Source organism: Peromyscus leucopus, chromosome 5, assembly GCF_004664715.2.
Source record: "Peromyscus leucopus breed LL Stock chromosome 5, UCI_PerLeu_2.1, whole genome shotgun sequence".
Taxonomy (NCBI): Eukaryota; Metazoa; Chordata; class Mammalia; order Rodentia; family Cricetidae; genus Peromyscus; species Peromyscus leucopus.
The window spans coordinates 17,291,325-17,313,662 of NC_051067.1; the positions used below are offsets into that span (position 1 = coordinate 17,291,325).

Here is a 22,338-nt window from a genome sequence, read left to right on the forward strand (position 1 = left end):
CCAAGGTCCTTTTGACTAACTTTGGAATCACCCAGGTGACACATCTCTGAGTGTGTCCATGAGGGTATATCTAGAGAGATCTGAGGAGAGAAGACCCACTCTGAATGTGGGTGACACTATGCTATGGGCTGGGATCCCAGACAGAGTAAAAAAAGAGAACGCTAATTGAGAGCCAGTATTTGTCTCTCTTTCTTCCCCATTTGTGGATACAAGTGACCATCTGCCTCACACTCCGCCACCATGCCTCCCCTGCCATGATGGACTGTACCCCCAGGTGCTGTGGATATCGCTCTATATAAATAAAACACTGATGGCTAGTGACCAGACAGGAAGTATAGGTGGGACAAGGAGAGAGGAGAATTGGGGAAACGGGAAGAAGGAGGGAGAGACACTGCAGACACCACCAGGACAAGCAACATGTAAAGACGCCGGTAAGCCACCAGCCACATGGCAAGGTATAGATTTATAGGAATGGGTTAATTTAAGATATAAGAACAGTTAGCAAGAAGCCTGCCACAGCCATACAGTTTATAAGTAATATAAGCGTCTGAGTGATTATTTTATACGTGGATTGTGGGACTGCGGGGCTTGGTGGAACCTGGAGAGAAGCCCTCCAGCAACACCCAGGCTGGGAGCCCACATAAAGCCTTTCTTCCTTAAGTTGTCTTTGTCATGAATTCTGGGACAGCAACAAGAAAAGTAATTAAAAAATTTCCTTAAAAAAAAATAAAAGCACAAGACCTTCATGAGTTCAAATCAGGCAAAATTCCAGCACCAACAAGGGGATGTGGACAAGGTCCCATTCCTGACCAAGAAGCTATCTGTAATTGATAGGAAGGGAAAATCCATTTCCTCCAGCAGATTGATCCTGGGTATTAGCTCTGTATGCTTTTATTTATTTATTTATTTATTTATTTATTTATTTATTTATTTATTTAGTCTTATTGATTTGGAAGTGTTGGGGGAAGGAATATGATCAAAATATATTGCATGAAAAATTAAGTTGATTTTTTTTAAATGAAAAAAAAAATCCAGATTACGTTATCTTCATGGCCCATTCCTTGTCTGGAAGGACTTTCTAGAGATGGTTGAGGGTATCAGCAACTTACTTACTTTTCTTGTTGTTGTCCCAGAATTCATGACAAAGATGACTTAAGGGAGAAAGGATTTATCTGGGCTCCCAGCCTGAGGGGACATCCCATCATGGCAGGGAAGCATGGTGGGGGAGTGTGAGGCAGATGGTCACTTGTATCCACAAATGGGGAAGGAAGAGAGACAAATACTGGTTCTCAGTTAGCGTTCTCTTTTTTATTCTGTCTGGGATCCCAGTCCATAGGATAGTGTCACTCAACTTTAAAGGAACCTAGTGCTGTCCTCTGAAGACCACGTCCTGGATTCCCAGGAGTTTGCCCAGTGCAACCCTTTCGATTTTAGGAATTCGCTTTAGAAGTCAAAAGAAACAATTGCCTTTGAACTACTTTGCCAAAAGGATATTCAAATTTTCTTTTTTACTGATATAATGTTAACAAGCCGTAGACACAAGATAATCAGAAGAACAATTGTTCCTTTCTCATCTCCTGATCGCTGTTAATAGATCTACATTTTACTAAACGATTTCATTATTACATAATGAGCCTGGTTAAAATGTTATTATGAACAGCTGGTGGAGGGAATGTGGACATTTCCATGATACCATCTTGGTTGCCTGGATACTGGTGGTAGGGCCTGGGTTTAGAGAGTTGGGAAGGTTGTATTGACATGATGTACTGGAAAATGGAAAGGACTTTCGTGACCATCGCTTTTTTCTTTAACATCTGCTCTTAACTTTTTTCATTTGCACATTAAGATTTCCTCGGGGTATCACATAGAACCATTATGATGGATTAAAGGTTATGAAAATTACTATGCGGATGGTACTGTTGCAGTGAGAGGTAAATCCTCTAATATCTTTGTGTGTGCACACTTGTGCTTGTGTGTCTGTTTGGAGGCCAGAGGACATCCTCACAAGTGTTACTCACTTTTTTTTGAGACTGTTTTTCATTGCCCTAGAGTTTGTAGATCAGGCTAGCCTGGCTGGCCAGTGAGGCCCACGTATCGCCCTGTCTCAGCTTCTCAGAGCTAAGATTGCACATATACAATACCATAATCATTCTTTTTTACATGGGTTCTGGGGACTGGTCTCAGTTTCTCATGCTTGCAAGACAAGCACTTTACCTACTGAATTATTTACCCAGTCCTTAAATATCTCTAATCTGAAAGAAGTTAACTCACATTTCTGTGGCAAGGAATGGCAAGGCAGGATACACACAGGTCCTTCAGACTCACCAAGTTTCTAATTATTATACTATAGCTGGAGCATCCCCCAGGAGCTTATTGAATGGTACTGAGTCTCAGATCATATTGGAGACCCAGTGAGTCAGAAACTGCAGTGAAGTTCCCTACCCATGGCCAGCACAGGGCTCTGGGAAGCACTGAGTCAGCATATCATGCTACTTAGGATGCAAAAGCCACCAAAGCTACACTAAGGATTTCCAGGGAATCAAAGACCAGCAGCCTGACCCAAAGGCAACGCAAATTTGGAACCAAAAATTAGGGCAAGCTTTTTCTTTCTTGTGAAAATAGGAAAGAACATGATGCAGATGTCACATGTAAATGGATCTTTAAAATGGTGATGTCCATTGTCATTGTATGTACTTGGCCATAATCACAATTTATCAGTAATAAGAAGATATACTATAGGGGCTTTTGCCATTGAAACAGGTATGACACACACACACACACACACACACACACACACATGCACACGGATACACACATAAACTTGTCACTATATATATTATATCACCACAGTTATAAAGATGGGAGAAATGCTGTACGGTGATCTAGATTAGAGACAGCATTAAAGGAAATGGCTCTTCTGGTTTCCTATTTGACGCCTCACTCTGCCCGCAGCCTAGGCAGTCCTGTTTGTTATGATGCTCTCTTACCTCCTGGGGTTGTTGGTACTGAGAGGCCATGAGAAGGAAAGCACGCTGGGCCTGGAAAGCACTGTGCACCATCTCCGCCTGCAAACAGAAAAGATGGCAGTGGTTTCAATGTTTGGGCTCTAAACAAGTATCAAATGTGTCGCTCATCCATCCACTCGACCACAGCAGTGAATATAACCATGAAGCATGCAAACATATGTTCACATAAAAACTTGTGAATGCATAATCACACCATCATCATTCATAATCGCCAAAATGTAGAAACAACCAAATGTCCATCAACTAATGAACAGATTTTTTTTTTTTAAATGACTTAGCCATGAGATGGTCTATTATGCAGCTTTTTAAAACAAAGTGCTGTCACAGGCGGTGACATAGGCAAGACTTCAAAACATTATGCTGAGTGACTGGAGCCAGTCACAAAAGAGCACGCCTGTGTGATCTCATTTATAAGAAATGCCCAGAATCGGCAGCTCTATAGAGACAGGAGAATAATGGGCGGCAGGGGCTAAGGGCAGAGGGATGGGGAGGAAACTGCTGACAGATCACAGAGGGTTTCTTTTGTGGTTGATGAAAGCGTTCTGCAATTAAGGCTGGGGTGATGGGTCAGTTGGTAAAGGGCTCACCGCCGTGGAAGCAGGAGGACCAGAGTCAAGCTCGCAGAACACATGCTAAAAGGCTGGGCATGGTGGTGCTCGCTTGAAATCCCAGAGGTGGGGAGGCAGAGACAGGCAGATCTCGGAGGCTCACCGGCCAGCCTAGCCTACTTGGTGAGCTCTAGCCCAGTGGGATCTTGTCTCAAAAAACAAGAAGGATGGCTCCTGGGAAACATCACGAGTTGACCTCTGGCCTTCATAGGCACCAGCATCCACATAACTACCCAGTCATACGCATCCATATAATCTTCCTATATTTCTCCCTCTCTCTTGCCTCTCCCTCCCTCCCTCCCTCCCCCCTGCACATATAAACCCGGGGGTGGGTCTTGCTCTCTAATCAGACAGAGCTGATGCGTTTCACATCTTTCTGACTATATTAAAACCCTCAGAATCATACTCTCTATAAGTGTGACTATTAGGATATATGAATTGTATCTCAAGCTATTTAAAAGGCTTGACTCATGGCTGGGCATGGCAATATACACTTTAAATCCCAGTGCTTACAGGGCAGAGACAGATGGATATCTGTGAGTTTGGGGCCAACCTGATCTACATAGAAAGTAAGTTTCAGGGCAGCCAGGGCTACAGAGTGAGATGGTGCCTTAAAACAGACAAACAAACAAAAACAAGTCTGGCCATCAAAGTTTTCAAAATGTGTCTCACTGGGATCTGGTCACCTGGATCCACTCCCACCTCCACCCCCAACACAAAGGACTTGTACAGGTGGGAATGTCCTGGAATACATAGTCATTTTTTTTCTCATCTTCAATTCATAATTAAATAGTTCTAATTAAGTAGAGTAAGAAAATAATTTTAAATATCTATACCATCTACAATTAACCTTACTTAGCTAGCTACTCAGCATATTGTTTCTATGTTTTACGAAAAGTCACAGCACTGTTTTAGTAAGTGGAAGCAACTAATGTGTAGGGTCATATGTGCATGTGGTGTATGTTTGTGTATGGGTCCATGTGCACATATGTGTGTGTGAAGGTTCAGGGTGAATGTCAGGTGTCTTCCTCTACTGCTCTCCACCTTTATTTTTGAGACATCAGGTCTCTCACTGAACCTGGTGCTCATCTATTCAGATAGGCTGGCTGGCCAATAATCTTCAGGGATTTGTCTCTTAGCATCTCACCTGCACCCCTCCCCAGCCCAACAGGGCTAGGACTGTAAGCACAGCTACTACGTCCAGCTTTATAAGTGGGTACTGGGGATCCCAACCCAGGTCTTCATGTTTGCCTGGTAGGCACTTTACTGACTGAACCCTCTCCTCAGCCTCAGATCTTGTTTTCTTCTTTTATTTTAAGTCAGGATGTTTCAACGATTGAAGTTTTACAGAAATACCAGACAACCTTTACCGCCTGGGCTGTCTCCCCAATCCTGCTCCCATTTTCTGAGAGCACTGCTTTGGATCTGAGCCCAGCTGGGTGAATTTCTTCCCTGAAGGGAACTTGCTTATTCTCGTTTGAAGAATGACTTCTTCATCCTTGGCGTGTAACAGCTTAAGGGGGCCATGTTTGCATTTTGAACTTCCTATATTATATTTCTTAGGCTATACTTGCCTTCTTTTGATTTTACAGAAGTTTTCTTATAGCATGTTTCAAGTCTTCTCTTCCATTTGTGAGAGCCTGCATCTAGGCACTTTGACAGTAGACTTCAGGGGATGATACTTAAGTGTCCGTAGCTTCTGCGTTATCTCCATCTTTTATTTCCTGGTCTGGGATTTGAGTTCCCTGGGATCACATGAATAGTGTTTTGTTTTTTTTTCCTTGACAATAGATACAACTTCAACAAGTCTTACATACTTATAGTTTTTTGTTTGTTTGTTTGTTTGTTTGGATTTTCCATACAGGGTTTCTCTGTGTAGCTCTGGCTGTCCTGGAACTCACTTTGTAGACCAGGCTGGCCTCAAACTCACATAGATCCACCTGCACCCTGTCTCCCCAGTTCAGGGATTAAATTAGGTGTGCATTACCATGTCTGGCATTTAAAAAAATTTGTTTTTAATACACAGATCATTTCTTTGCTCACTACCTTTTCTTTCTTAATTTAACTCAACTCCACCTTTTATTTCTTTCTCATGGTTTCATCATCTAGTTTTAAAAAGCTCTCAAAAAATCATTTGATAGCCCTGTCAGTGTCTTAGAGTGTGTTATACTTGGACCAAGTCACCATGGGACATTTGTTTCTGCAACCTGGTTTATTTTCTTCAAGGGCGCTAAAGTGTGGATCTGGACTGCCTCCCCTATGTGCGTGTGTGAAGGGCTGGCTCCCTAGCTTGAAGGGATATTGTGAAAGTGGTGGAACTCAAGGGCGGTTTCCAGGTTACTGGTGTCCCTGAAGAGGACTCTGGTCCCTCAGTCTCTTATAGCTCTGATTCTATCAGACACTCTGCCATCGCCAACGGTCTTGCCTTGGGACTAAAAGCAGCGGAGTCACTGACTGAGACCTCCGAAACCGTAATCCGGATGAACACTTTCTCTTGTTTAATTTAATATGTTAGGTATTTCATTGCAGTAATGGGAATTAAGACAAAACATGAGCCTGTGCCCTTCTGGTTCATTCTGACACTGCCTGCAGGCACCAGGCTGGCTCTTTTGATCTTGCTCATTATTTTGTGTGTACACTGATACTTAAAACTGTCTCATAAAACATGGGTGATTCCTTTAGTCTCTTGCAGTCATACTGGAGACCAGTGTGTTTTCCTTTCTAAGCAACAGTTTGAAGGCACAATCTTTATGATCTACCTCTTTTTATAGGGCCTGGTATGCTATGATTTAGAAGTAAATACCTCTCACAGGTGCATGTGTTTGAACACATGATTCCCAGCGAGTGGTACTGTTTGGTGAGGTGGGGATTAGGAAGAAAAAGTGGGTCTTTGTAGGGTGGGTCCAAGGCTGATAGCCTGTCATATCTGGGCTTCCTCATCTGCAGAGATGTGAACAAGCAGCCGCGTAGGCCTGCTGTCACAGCTGTGAGCTGCTCTTCTTTTCACAATTTCCCCACCATGGTGGGCTACATCCTCAAACAGCTGGCCCAGACAAGTCCTTCTCCCTTTAGTCCCTTCCTGTGAGACATTTGGTCACAGCCAAGAGAAAAATAATGCATGCATGGTGGCAAGGAGCCATCGGAAGGAGATGCTCAGCAGAGGAAGTGTCTCGTTGTTACAGGTTTTGGGTGCTGCTCGTCCTGGGGATTTTGTCCATAACCTAGACTGAGACTCACTCCATCTACTTGGGACATATGACATTCGGATGGAGTAGTCCCCTCAGGTTTTAGGTCATTTCTCCAGAGCAGAACCTAGACTTGGAGCTTATACGTCTACACAGTGAAGCAGCCCACGGTTGTTGCTTCTCCTGTTTCATATTATCCTTCACTTATTTCATTTTCTCTATGGCAAGTCTTTACGGGATGGGAAGAGTTAGGGAATCAAACCGTTCATCTGTCAGTTACTGACACTGTCCTAGATTACGGACTTTTTGGTTTGATTATTATAGAGAAGTGTTTTTATTGACAGGTTCTCATACTGCAGCAGCATGGTTTGGAACTCACTGTAGCCCAGGTTAGCCTTAAACTTGCAGCAATCCTCTCTTCCCAAGGGGTGGGATGACAGGCATGTATCTTCATGCCTGACCTTGGATTTCGATTTTGGAGTAATTTTGTATTCACAGTGAAACTGAATTCAGAGTAGCGTTGCCCTCTGCTATCCACTCTACCCCTGCACACACTCAGTCTCTCCCACTTGAGAGGTCCCTCTCATCTGCAAGATTTTCCCCCCATTCCTTTTGGCTTTTTGCTCATTTTGTGGAATAGGAAATACTTTGCCTGAAGGAAGCCTCCCTGAAAAGAATGATTCAGTCTTATGTAGTCTTGAGTTATACTAATGTTAATATTCTTTTTGTTTACTAATTTCTCCTCTAAGCTGCTCCTGTTAGCTTCCTGTCTGTTTGGGGCAGTTTCTACCTCTGCTGAATTGGATTGGACTTCCTGATATAAAAGGTAGGATTCAATTTCATACATTTTCAAAAACACATTGCTAGAATAACAATGGGAAGATTTAGGTTAATTTCATTCCAATGTCAATATTAGGATCTTTTCTAAGCTGGAAGAGTAAATATATTAACCAAACCAGCAATGGTGAATCTCTTGTTATTCTAGCCATTATTTTGACATCTGGCAATTTTTACAAAACACCTTTAGTGTTTTTACTTTACCGTAATTCTCATCTAAGGATTTTCTTCCACCAAGAAAATGTTTGAATTCAAATCAAAATTGATAGGCCAGTTATTTCAAAAATCACAAATCCACCCCATCATTAACATAACAGACCAAGTCTTGTGAACGTTTTCTATAAGTCATTCTGAAGTTCACCCCGTCCCTTCTTTGTCTCGGTCCTCTTTCTGCTGAGGCTAAGTTGTTTAAAAATCTCATCTATCAGATCTCTCTCAGCAAAGAGTAGAGTATTAAAATTTCACCAGCCTGGAAGCCATAACGACTCACGAATACGAAGCTTCGAGCTGAGATGCCTTTTCCATGAAAACACATTTTCAGGGCTTCAAAGACTGTTGTTGTCTCACGACCACAGTGCTCAAAAGGACTACCAAACGCACCTTTCCACAGCTTGGCCATAAATAAAATACCTGCCCTTCTCTCAGCAACGGCAAGGCAGAGGTACCATCCCCATCTATGACAAGCAGTAGACTGACTTCCAGTTGCCATGGTAACGGTGATTCAGGATGGCCCAACTCCGACAGTTGAAATGGCAGCTCAGAGGCGGCATTAGCAATATTTTTTTTGTAGTCATCCCACAATGAACACTGCCATTTTAGCCTTTTTCTACTTTCCCTGGTAACAACGTGGAGCCTGCTGCTAATGAAGTACTTTGCAGGCAGGTCTGACTAAGGAAGATGGGCAATTTCATTAATTAGCCCCTTCCTGAAAATGGCCTTTTGCTCCACAATAGGGGCTGGGGTCGGGGTGGTGATCCATTTCAGATCTTTCTTTTGACTTACGTAGAAAATGCCTTCCTGGGGGCTTCAGGTCCTTCTCTCAGGTCCCTGAAACTCTGGGCATAGCCAGCAAACTCAAATGCACATTCATTTGGAATTCCATCAGTTTTACAAGTATTTACAAATTTGAGATGTTCTGACCCATTTGTTTCTTCCTTCTGGAAAGTTCTGTTAGTTCCCTTCACCAGACAGCTATTGATTTAGGGGTACTTTTTCTGAACCTGCTGAGTCTGGTGCCTGGAAAGGGGAATGTTTGGCTCACGCAGGCTGTTGGACACACTGTGAAAGAAAACGTCAAACGTAGGGACTTTGGGGATGGACACACGACCAAGGGTTTAAGGGATTTTGCTGACTTTGCCTATTATGTTTGTGTGAGGCACTGGGAGCCCTTGAGGGGCCTTTGAAGGAGACAGGCTCTGTGATCTCCGGGCAGGGAAACCTGTATCTAACTGTCTGTGAGTATGTGTGTGCAGAGAACATACGGGCCATTCTGCTAAAGTCAAGGCATGATACCTTATTTGAAGTCCATCATTGTTAGCACTTTGGCAGCTGGGGCTCTCAAAACAGCTAGAGGACCCTGTTCTGTGGCTGTGGGAGAAGTACTGGAGAACCAGTCCCTGTGATCACGTGAAAGCAAGTTTGGGGGCAGGCAAGCAGACAGCAGCTAAACATGACTTATTTTCATCTAATCCTCTTGGGAGAGAGCTGGCGCCCTGGGGAAGCCCGGCTGATCTCTGAGTACTCATCAGGGCTTTGTAGAGTTTCTCTGGAAAAGCCCCAGACTGCAGAGTCCCATGCTCATAGCCAAATACACAGGCACAACTCAGGGAAAGGGCAGGGGCAAGACTTGGAAGATGGAAAAGCATCCTCCAGCCAGGATGCTGTGCTGAAGTCATGTCTAGAACCTTCTTCCCCAGGGCCAGAAGGGAAAGGGAAAGGACCCTCTGACTTCCCTGATCAAGGACAAGATCCAGGGTATATGTTTCCCCAGGGTTGTGACCAGGTCCTGGGCAGGCCGTTGATAGTGCAATCCCTGCTGGCCTCCCTAAATCATCCGCCAATGTTTACATGCATAATCAGAAATCCTGCATTCCAGGGCATTCCTGCTTCAGTCTCCTCTATCCTACCCTGAGGAAATCCCTGGAGTTTTCGCTAGTGAAGAGGTAAAGGGGGAGCTGACGGATGGATGGGAGGCAAGGACAGCTTTCACCTGTCTCAGGATTTGTTTGAAGCAAATTTTGCAGTCATGAACATGAACTCCAGCTCACAAAAAACTCCATGACAGAAGACACCCAGGTTGACATGTTACCAATCTCAGGAGAGGCTTAAGCCAGTGCTTCTGTGTCTCCAGTGAGCATACGAGTCAGTCAGGAGGTTGGTTAATCTCGCCTTAGTGCTTAGGTTCATTCAGACTTCCTGAATCAAACCTGCAAGTGGTACCAAGTACCACACTCTTTGAGTCAGGGTACCACACAGGAAAACCACTGCATCAAATGGTATCTAAAATCCTTTTTTTCTTGTACATCTATTTCATTTTCATCAGTGGCTGAGTTGGTGAAATAACTCAGAGGGCATCCACTTTGGAACCATGTACTCATCCATCCAAGGGGGGGGGTCATGTCACTCAACCCTTGAGGAAGGATAAAGGTGTTTGCCCAAAGTCAATGGACAATAAGCAACAAGTTGGGACACAAATCCCTTCGTCCATCCCTCCCTTCTTTTTCAAAAACAGGGTCTCACTATGTAGCCCTGGATGGCCTGGAACTCACTATGTAGACTAGGCTGGTCTTAAATTCACAGAGATCTGTCTGACTCTGACTTCTGATAGGATTAAAGGTGTATATTACCACACCTAGCTAAGAATTTTCTTTTTAAATGTTTTTATTTGTGTGTTTGTATATGAGTAGGTGTGTGTGTGTGTCCACATATGTGCATGGTATGGTGTATATGTTGTGTGTACAAGTGTAACAAATCACATGAGTGTGTGGACACTGTGTGTGTGTGTGTGTGTGTGTGTGTGTGTGTGTGTGTGTGTAACATCCAGGAGGTGGAGAAAAACTCAGGTGTCGTCCTTTATCTTTTTCCCACTCACTTGGGAGAGGGTCTCTCACTGAACCTAAAATTCATTGTTTGCTCAGGCTGGCTTGCCGCCAAGCTTCTGGAATGTGCTCGTCTCTGTCGATGCAGGGGTTAGAGACAAACACAGCCATGCCTGGCTTTTTACATGGGTCTTGTAGATTCAAACACAGGTCCTCGGGATTGCATGGCAAACACTCTTACCCACGGAACCATCCCCCCAGCTCTGCTGTAAGAATTTCTAACTTCTGATCCCTCCTTAGTTCCCAAGGGAGGGGCCTGAAGTACAGAAAACGGGCAAGTTTGGCAAACATGAATGGAATCAATGCAGGTCCTAGGGGCTGGATATAATGGTATCAGGCCAACAAAGGTTCTAAAAATTACCAGCAAGGCTGATTTCAGGTTTTCCAGGACTTATGTAATGAAGGAGGATACCTGGACGTAAGCTAAACTAGTTTTGGGAAGTCTCAGAAGTATTTGTAAGAACTCTGCAGGAGTAATTTGCCTCTGTACTGAGTGCAAGACAGCCTCATGATGGAAGAGCACAACAGACGAGTGAAAGGAAAGACAAGAGCCTTGGGGGGAAATGTGCTAATGGTGCTTGGGAACCTAAGTCAAGGGCCAAGGAGGGAACCGCATGCTCTCTACACACCATGCTCCCCTCACGCACAGAGCATCCTCACATCGAGTCTCTCATAATCACACCAAAGGCTCTTGTTTCTTGTAGAGGGTTTGGATAGAGCTCAGAATGTTGTCTGGCCTCCAGAGTCCTGCACAGTTGCACCGTCATCAACACCAGGGCCATAACTTCTGGTCAAATATTCTTTGTCTCAGTCAGGGCAGTCTCCCGAGAGTCCAAGGATCTTTTTTTAAGGAGTTTGGGACAAGAAACATACTCATACACTCTAAGCCTGTCGTTCATAACCTTTTCATCTCTTGGAGAAAGAAACCAAGACCCAGGGAAGCTAATGAAGCTCCTAACGTGGTCAGCAAGAGTCAGATCTGAGTCTATAGACGTGGCCACTGTCCTTTTTTAGACAGGTACTAGTTTTTGCTGTAATGTTGTGTAGACATGTCTTCACTGCTTCCTCAATGACAGAAGCCCCCAAAGAGTCAAGAATTAATTTTTTTTGTCTTTTTCAGTGAGCCACATGGAGTCACATACAGCAGATGACTCACAGTCATTTCCTGCTTGACAAGAACTCCACTCACTGTGGTTTATATTAGTTCTTAGGAAATTAAGTCTGGAAGCCATCTTCATGGTGAAGGATCAGAGAACAATAGATAGAGATGATGCCCATCCTCAAAATCAGGGCAGAAATGGACTCCCACTTGTCTTCGGCTCCCAGATAACATTGACAATATCAGTAGGTTAAGAAGTACTTCCTATCTACCCTTAAATAGAGGCTTTCTTCAAGATGCCTCAAGTGCTTCACACCCTACATGGTGTTGTCTTGGCTGCTTCTCTCAACCTTACCAGTGTCTCCTCAGAGTCCCACTCTCGTTAGATCTCCAACCCTACCCTATTTACCACCAGACACATGATAGTTGCTTAAGAACTGGTGGGCAGATGGACACAGGAATGGGTTGGCATGGGTAGGATGTGAATTGAGGGTAAATTATTAATTGTTCAGCCAATGGTGACGATTTGTAAGAAGTTGGTTTTAAAAATAGCAGGCCTTTCTATACTTCCAACTACCATGATTGAGAGTTTTCATATCTACCTTCTCCTACTACTTTATTTGAGGGTGGGAGCAGGGTCTCTTGTAGCCCAGGATGGCCTCAAACTCCTCATCAGAGGATGGCCCCGAACATCTGAGCTTCCAGTTTCCACTTTCTAATCATGCTGGGGATTCAAACCGGGGGCCACATGCATGTTATGTCGGAATCTACCAGCTTGAGCCACATTTTCCTCTACTTTTTAGAAATGAGACAAAGTTTATTCAATTTCTGTTTTCAGACAACACTATGGAATATCCATCCTGGCTTCGTCTTTTTGGCAACAGAACATCTCCTGGTGATATGTGGGGGGCACGGTGAGCAAGGTGGGGAGTGTGATGAACGTGGCACTGCAGTTATCTGGGGGACAAAGAGGGCGTGTCTGTGATGTGGGCAGCTCATTCAGCCACCATGATAAACACGGTTTTTACTGGCGTTGTTAAAAATAGCCAAGCTCTCTAGTGATGTGTTTATCTTCACAGCATAAGGTTTTGATTCTCTCTGCTTATTGTGGTCATGCTTATCTGGGGATGGTTGGAGGTGCTTACAAGGAATGGGAGGAGGCTAAGGCAACACCCCAAATGACCCCTCTACAGTGTCATAGCAAAAAATAAACTTAGAAGTACAGAATGTTTCTTCGTTGTGACTTTTGGTTCTCATGGACTTTTGCACCATAAGTCATCCCTCTTGTCCCACTGCCAGTAGGAGAGGGCACAGAGAAGCCAGAATCACCTTCCACAAAGGGACTTACATGTATGCTGGTGCTGAAAGCTGTGCTCAGAAGCTGAGACACCAGACTGGTTGTAGATGGCTGGAAGTGCCCTCGTGAAAGAGTGTGCCTGGTCCAACCACTTCCACCAGCATCTTTACACAACCGGATGCCCGGGATGCCCAGGATGCCTGGGATGCCCGGGATGCCTGGGTCTTCCAGTGCTTGGAACGTGGTCACTTGTTCCTACATGGTCAGCAAAGATGACAGTGTGGTTCTATCTTTGAAAAAGGATTGATTTGTTTTGTGTTTAATGTTGTGTGTATATGTGTTGTCTGTGTGGGGACACGTGTGCACGGGTGCAGGTGCCTGTGGGGGGTGGAAGAAGGCTCGGGCTCTCCTGCAGTTCGAGTTACAGGCATCGCGAGCCTCCTGACACAAGTGCAGGGAACCAAGCTCAGATCCTTGCGAGAGCAATAGGGGCTCCTAGTCCCTGATTTATATCTCCAGCCCTGTGTGATTCTATCTTAGAAGAAAATAGGATTATGCAATGAATGTTTTGTTTGCTTGGTTTTGAGAGAAGGGCTCACCATGCAATCCTGGCTGGACGAGGGCTTATTATGTAGACCAGGCTGGCTTCAAACTTACAGAAATGTGCCCCCAGATGTTTGGATTAAAAGCGTGCACAACGCCAGGCAGCTATGGCACTTGACTTTAATCCCAGCACTCGGGAGGAAGAGCCAGGCAGATCTCTGTGAGTTCGAGGCTACAGAGAGAGACCTAGGACAGGTAACAAAATTACACAGAGAAACTGTGTCTCAAAACAACAACAACAACAACAAAGCATGTACCATTATGCCCAGAATAATGAATGGCTTTTGACATTTTGAGAGCCTGGTGGTGGTGGCGCATGCCTTTTATCCTAGCACTCAGGAGACAGAGGCAGGCAGATCTCTGTGAGCTCAAGGCCAGCCTGGGCTACTGAGTGAGTTTCAGGACAGTCAGGGCTACACAGAGAAACCCTCTCTCAAAAAAACAAAACAAAACAAAACAAAAAACCAAAAAAGATTTTGAGAAACATCCTTATGAATAATACCAACTACTCATGATACTCACGCAAGCTATCTTTAGGTGCTGGGATTATATATGAGTGGTTTCTTCTCTTCCTGTATCAGTTGTCATGTTTTCCCATATTAGATTGTTTTAAAAGTTTTTAGGAAAAGATACAATTGAATAAAATAAAGACTTATTATTTATTTTCATAATAAAAATGTTTTTTTGTAGTCAAGTGTGGTGGCATACACCTTTAATCTCAGCACTTGGGAGGCAGACACAGGAGGAACTCTGTGAGATTTAGGCCAGCTTGGTCTACAATAGTGAGTTCCAGGGCAGTCAGGACTACATAGAGAGACCCTGTCTCAAAAAAACAACAACAACAAAAAAAAATGAAACAAAAATGAAACGAAAGTTCTTTTGAGGGGCTGGAAAGGTGGCTCATCAGTTAAGAGCACTGGCTGTTCTTTCAGAGGACCAGGGTTCAATTCCCAGCACCCACATGATGGCTCACAACTGTCTGTTATTCCCTGTTAGTTGCAGGGAATCTTATGCCCTCTCTGGCCTCTGTGGGCACTATATGCATGTGGTATACAGCTACACATGCAGGAAAAGCACAATACATATATATATTTCTTTGAGCACCTGCTGTGTACCTAGCAACCAAGTCAGGTATAAATCAGGAGAGACTGAAGAACCAGCCTGCCTCCATCTTAGGCTTAAAAGCCATCTTATAGTAAAGACAATCTAGGATCATTCTTGTTTATGATTAAACCTGTTTCTCAAGAATTGGGCTAAACCATTAGCTACAAATGGTTCTATATTGCCTCTTCCAGGAATGGCATTTGTTTCAAAAAGTTAATAACCATCTTGCAACCCTACCTTTGTTTCAAATGGTTGTTATGGCTACCTGTTGTTACGATCACCTTGCAATCATGTCTTTGTTTCAGGAGGTCATTATGACTAACTTGTTATGCTTATATTCTGGTCCTATAACTCTATTTTGCGTGCCAAATTCCCCATATGGAAAGCCCCTACCCTATAAAACCCTTGTTTTCCTCATATCCAATGTTGACCTCTCAAACACACCCTTAGGGGAAGGCAGCTCATGTACACAAATAAAAAAGCTTTCTTTAATTGATTGCTTTCTTTAATTAACTTGACCATGATGATTTGGATTAATGGCCTTTCTCCTCCCATCTTTGGGATTAACAAAACAAGATGTGAAGGCAGAGAAAAATTCACACATGTGAGTAATAAGCAATAAAGTGTTGGCTGTAAACACATAACAAGCATCCAGACTGGACAGGAAAGGGCTGTTGGTATAATCAAAGATGGGTGAATGAAACGCAAGCTCTTCCATTTGGTCAGTTTGACAAAGCCCAAGGCAAGAATGGAAAAGACAATGCGTTTGTGATACTTCATCTTCACTGTAACCTGACTAGATTTGGAATCACGTAGGAGACACACTGAGTATGCCTGCAAAGGTGTTTCCAGAGAGTTCTAACTGAGGAGGAAAGGCCCACCTATAATATGGGTGGCACCATTCCCTAGGCTAGGGTCCTAGGCTGTGTAGAAAGGAGAAAGCATGGGGATGTAGTACAATGGTAGAGCACTGGTCCTGCATGTACAAGGCTCTGGGTTCAATCCCCAACATCACAAAAAGAATACAAAAACATCAAACAAACAAAACAACTGAGAGAAAACAACCCCAGCACTGGCATTCAGCCTCTTTGCTTTCAGAGTGGGAATGAAAACTGACTGCCATGATGGACTGTGTCCCCTCAAACTGTGAGCTAAAATAAACCCTCCCTTTCCTAAGCAGCTTTTTGTCAGGTTTTGTCACAGCAGTGAATCAGTAACTAACACAATGTTCTTTCTGGGTAAAAGATTTCCTTCTTCCCACACCCCACCATCACAGGGAAGCACTGTGTGTGGTACTCAGTCACTCCCATCATTTCTCTAAATCATTCACTAACTCTTGAGAACAACGGAGGTTCCAAAAGACTTATATCTCAGCCACAGCTGCCTTTCTGAAACATCCTGTGTGTGTATGATAAAATGGAGCTGAAATTTACAGCCTGACTGAGGTGGGGGTTGGGGGTTGAAGCGCTAATGTCACACTCCACTTACTCAAAAAAATATGTTGGCTATGAGCCATTAAATCATAAAGATGAGTTAATTTAAAGACCCAGCCTGCTCAAATACAATTGAGTCATGGTCATTTGCAGGCTTTGCCTATGCCAAAGCATATATCAAAAAGGCAATTACTTTCTATTAGGTAATTGTTATAAATTAATATTTTTACTGCCTTTACAGTTTCCTGAGTTTCTTTCCCTCCAGTTCTGTTCCCAGTGGCAGAGGAAGGAGGCGTACCTACTGAGCAGGGCTGAATAGAGTTGTGCCATCTAGAAAGGAAAGCCGAGTAGGTAGACCAAGTAAGTCAGTGTTAGCCTACTAGGGACACATTATTGAGAAAAAAAATCATTCAGGCACTGATAATAAATGAGGGTTATTCTTCATTAATGGGACTGTTGCCTTGGCAACTTCCAGCTCACAGAAGTATTTATAGCAGCCCAGTGAACAGTTTTGACACTAAGGAACAGCTCTCATGTGTCTTTGTCTGTATGTATGCCTGGAATCTTCTCTGACAAATCTCAGCTGCATTTCTCATCTTAGCTAGGGTGACCTCAACATCCTGCCAACCCCACCTTAAACACATCGCATCCAACCCCCAAAGGGCAATTTAAACAAATTTCTTGATACATGGAACAGATCAAAGAAAGGTAACACGATAAATGACTTCTTTGCAAAGAAGCATGATTTATACGAGTTGTTTTCATTTTCCTGAGTATCTAGCAGAAGTTGCAACGTATTTTAAACATCCAACATCATGAATATTAATGCGCACTCAAATCATGCATTATTTTCCTAGAACTTTTATTTTCCTAGCGCCTAATTATCACCAAACAGCCTAGTGCACTTTGAGTCATGTGAGATCGTGGGTCAGCACAACAACGTGTGGGAGGCAGGGGGAATGAGGCAAGTGAAGCAGGGAATGCCTGACATTGGCTTATCATTCCCAGTGACAGGAATCATCTTTGAGAAAACAAGTGCACAATTACAAATAATGTTTTTGAAAGGATACCCACTGTGATTTGGTCAAATGTCACGAAAGCACAGGGACACAGTGAGGCTGGCAAGGACCTAAGGTACGTAGTTTAAGAGGGTCCCTGTCCCTTAGGTCATCCTAGGCTTGGTTCATGTGTCTCAACCTAGTTGGGGCCTTGCATTCTTATTACACATTACTGAGGCTATACACAATTGTGACTGTTCAAATCAACTGAGCATAACCATGAACAAAATATTATGCAGTCAACAAATGATAATATAGACAGAACTTGATGTACTGACATGGAAAGAGGTTTTGAACATATGGCCTACGTTAAATAAGTAGATTACGAAAATATATACAGAGAAGTTTGAAATTGCAGTAGAAACCAGTAAAGAAAGAGTTAAAATTAGTGTTTCTCAGGGCCTGGGAATAGCAAAAGAAAGGAACACCATTGTGTGTTTCAACCCATTTGCTCTTCTGACAGGCAGGAATACTGTTACCAGTTTGTGTTCTAAACAGAACCACGCTTCCAAATTGACTTCATTTTCAAACTCGATCGTTGTGTAGTTTGGCCCCTCTCCAAATTCTCTCACTTATTTCCCTAACACTTAAAGAATCAAAATAACTTTATCAACATGTTTAAACCAATTCTTTTAACTTAGGGAGCTAGCAGTGGTTTCATGGTTGATGGCTCTTGGGTTCATAAAGGTCCGTGAAGGACGCTTGACTGCTTTAGGGCCACAAAGGAAAATCAGGGACAATAGATCACTCATTCTAGAATGCACTATGGCTCTAAGCATTATCCTTTCACTTTGTATTATTTAAACCATTCTCTCTCTCTCTCTCTCTCTCTCTCTCTCTCTCTCTCTTCTCTCTCTGTGTGTGTGTGTGTGTGTGTATATGTGTGTGTGTGCACACACATGCGCGCGCACATGCGTGCATATTCATATGTCTGTGCAGGTGCTCATGCATGTGACATGTGTGTCCTCGGGTGTCATTTCTCAGGTTCTGTCCAGCTTCCATTTTGAGACAAGGTCTCTCCCTATGACCCAGCACTCTGATTAGGCTAGGCTGGCTGGCCAGCAAGCCCCAGGGATCCGCCTGGCTCCACTTCCCCTAGGATTACTATCATTATATTTGGCTTTTTATGTGTGTGGTGGGGACCGATCTCATACTTGCAAAGTGAGCATTTTAACAACTAAGCCATCCCCTAGACCTCTTTAAACCATATTCTCACCCAACATTTCATTTGTGTCCCTAAGTGGAAAATAAGTTGTGAAGGACTAAGCCTGTGATTGCTTATAAAGAAGGGAAGGGCCTATATTATGACAGAATTACTTAGGAGAGAGCAGAGTGATGTAGATGAGAAACCATGAACTTCAACTTCACCCAGGCCTGGGCTGCATGCTTGTTAGGGTTTTGCAGCAGACGAACACCTTGTCGGATCTAGGTGAAGGAATGCCCCAAAGATCACAGCACACAACAGACCTCACGTAAGAGATTTATTGTGGGGAGCGAGAAAGGCCACTTCTGAGCGGGCACAAGGGAGTGTAGGTGATGGTGGTGACTTTATAAAGGGTATGCGACTCGTGGTGACAGTGGAAATGTGTTGCATTTGGTGGCTGGTGACGATGCGGCTGCTGGCACTGAGTGGCTGAAGGTGGGCTGGGGGAGCACCTGGTTCCTAACAATGGTCACTGCAGGTTACCCAACCTCCTCAGCCTCCTGGCTTCATCTCAACAGCCACCTACCTTAGGAGATCCTTCCTTCCAAGGGTCAAGTTAAATAATGTTTGTTCATAGCAATGCAGTGTCCAACAGGCCTCCACAAGGGCTAGATTCCTTGGCAATCACCTGACCCACTAACCCAGTAAAGTAAATGTAAGATCGGGAGATAAAGGTGATGCATGGAGATGAAGTTGATCTCTAGTGGCTAGAAAATTTAGCTAGGCACCCAATATTGTTCACCACCAGCCAGGTCCACCTAGCATCAACCCTCAGATCTTCCCATAAACACTTGACTGAAAAAGTCCCTGTGGGGCTAGAGAGATGGCTCAGTAGTCGAGAGCACGGGCTGCACCCACATGGCAGATCACAGCTGTCTGTAACTTCAGTTCCAGGGGATCTGACACCCTCACACAGACATACATGCAGGCAAAACACCGACGCATGTGAAATAAAAACACATGTCTAAAAAGTTGAATAAGAAAGAAAAGACTGATATTTTCAAAAAAATAAGAGAAGAAAAAAGAAAAAGGAAGGAAGGAAGAAAGAAGGAAAGGAAAGGAAAGAAAGAAAAAAGCAAGCAAGCAAGCAAGCAAGCGAGCGCCTTGCCATAAAGACAGGCTGCCAATTGCACAGACACCCAGGCACAGCAGACACCCAGGCACAGGCAGTCATATGTGCTGGGTGATGGACGCTTTCTGGTGCTCTTTACTTTGTATTGCTGTTGGCGTTCTTAGTAAATTCCCTTTCAAGTGATACACTGCTCCCAAAAATCTATCTTTAGAACTCACTAGTCTTTCTTCCTCTTCCAATAGTAGTTCCTGAATGCTTGCTATAAAATGTACAAAGACATGGACTTTTAGAAAGCAAAAGATTTTGGTAATCCTACCTCCAAAAGATGACCACTGTCAGCAGTCCAGGGACCATCCTTCTAGACTTTCTTTTTAATGAGGCAAATCTTTCTTCCTGCATGGACCTTCTCCTATCCACACTGCTTTTAATCCCATTCTGTTACTTGCAGAAAATCTCTTTCCATGTCCTTTTTGTCCCACATGTGAGTTCCAAGATTAGCCTCACAATGGTTACCAGGCATCAAAGGCGGTAAGGCTGCACTCACACAGGGAAGGGAGAGGAGAGTTTGCTAGTGAAAGCCGCAAAGTGCCCAGGCTCCCATTCAGCTGAAAGCATGCTGCCTCTCCACAGAAACCCCCCTCTTCTCCTTTCTCTTATTAAATGCACAATCCCCCGGGTATCAGCATTCATAATAAATGACCGTTTTTCATTCAATGTTATTGTCATTTAACCAAAAGCATGGTGGGAAGGATTCTTTCCTAGCGTTTTTTGTTTTTTTTTTTTTTTTTTGTCAAACACAAGCACTGTCTGGAAAATAATGTTCTTTCTTTTAATTGCTGGTCACAAATATGTTTGTAAAAATTAAAATATTGGAAAAAATACAATTTAAGTAAACCAAACGAAGTCTCAGCTTTTTTTCCAATAACTAAATTGAGGACGCTTCAAACCACCTAGTGGGTTGCTGTAAAAGTCTTCAGCATCTTCCAGGTTTTTAGCAACCAGGCTTGGGGCAGCACCCTCTGCACAGTGCATACAGGGTAGCCCTGTGTACAGAGTGCCCTGTCCATGGCCTGGCACACCATCCGTGGCTTCCATTAGGGCCTGGGGCAAACGACTCCCAAGTTGAATTGGGCAGGAGGGAAGTATCTGGCTGAACAGCACAGGATATCTGTGTTTGGATGTGTTGAGACAATCTGCTGGGTTTTTCACTCCCTCCCAGATGTTTACCATTATAGAAACACATGCAGCTATGTTCTCATGAAAACCAGGGAGATTTGATTATTGGAAAAACACAGGGAAATTCAAGCTCAAAGTTTAATTTCTTAACCTTCGATTCCAGACTCTAGAGCTCCCTCTTGCCTGATAGCTATCCTTTTGAACATTGATGGTGTTTGTGTGTATGTGTGTGTGTGTGTGTGTGTGAGAGAGAGAAAGAGAGAGAGAGAGACAGACAGACAGACAGACAGACAGACAGACCATCATGGCAAACCCAAGACCAAAGAAAGAAACCAAACAAAAATTGATTTCTTTTTTTTTTTGTTGTTGTTGTTTTTTGTTTTTTGTTTTGTTTTCAAGACGGGGCTTCTCTGTGTAGTCCTGCATGTCCTGGAACTCTCTCTGTGGACCAGTCTAGCTTCAGACTCAGAGATCTGCTTGCCTCTGCCTCCTGAGTACTGGGATAAACGCATGCACCGCCACTACCACTGTCTAGCAGTTGATTTCTTTTTTAACTCTGACCTTCAGTTGGAAATATCACAGAAATAACTTGTCTCCATTTGAGCTCAGATGGCTTTATTGGCAGTGATCACCATTCCCTGTACTGGTGAATTTACTCCTTACTTAAGAATTCTAGCCTTGCTTTCTTAAGCTGCCTGAGAGCCAGCTTTCCAAAGGCTCCTCTCTGCGGCTACAAAACACAGATAAGAGTGAAAAGATCGGGGGAGCTAGTAGGTTGTCAGAGCATGGATAAATTCAGTGTGTGAGTGAGTGTGTGTGTGTGTGTGTGTGTGTGTGTGTGTGTGTGTGTTAAACCTCTGCAGAGATACAAAAATCCAACTCTCTCTTTTTTAATACTTCATTGCTAATTTATGGGCTTAAACATCTGGCCTTGGTCATTTTTTTTTTTTTTTTGACTATTAGTCTAGGCTTGGCTTAATTCAAATCATCAGCTACAGCAAATCAACCCATCCGCTGATTCAATTACATATCAGTAATTTGATTCATTCACTAGTCTTACTTTTCTGTTTAGCAAACTTTTATTAATCATTTATTGTGGTCCTGTGCTAGCTCCCGAGAGGTCTGTAGAAAAACTGCTTGCTTCTCGAATCTTCCAATAGCCCCCAGCATTCAGCAAGTGGATGTGAAAAATCACATCTAACTAAAGCAGCTAAGAGTCAAATATAAGCCAAGAGGCGTGGCTCAGGCCTGTATGCCCAGCACTTGGGAGGCGGAGGCAGGAGATCTGTCATGAGTTTGAGGCCAGCGCGTGTTACAGAGTAAGGCCCTTCTTCAAAGAGTTTTATGAAAGGTCAACACATTTATACATCAAACACACATGAGCAAGAAATTATCAGATCATTGAATATCCTGTTTAATCACTAAGGTATTTATTTGATGTTTTAAAAAGACTCAACTTATATATAACATGTTAAAAACATTTATACATAAACATATATTTATGAATATGCATGTGAACTGTCATGTTTTAAAATGAC

At 43.4% G+C, this 22,338-nt stretch overlaps 1 protein-coding gene across 1 annotated transcript in view; it reads right to left on the minus strand.

Annotated features, from left to right (window-relative positions):
• Cap2 (cyclase associated actin cytoskeleton regulatory protein 2) overlaps positions 1–22,338 on the minus strand; it is a 133,086-nt gene that overhangs the window by 84,667 nt on the left and 26,081 nt on the right. The window contains exon 4 of the mRNA XM_028867687.2: positions 2,988–3,065. Within this exon, the coding sequence (XP_028723520.1) occupies positions 2,988–3,065 (78 nt within the window). The remainder of the gene's footprint in view (positions 1–2,987; positions 3,066–22,338) is intronic.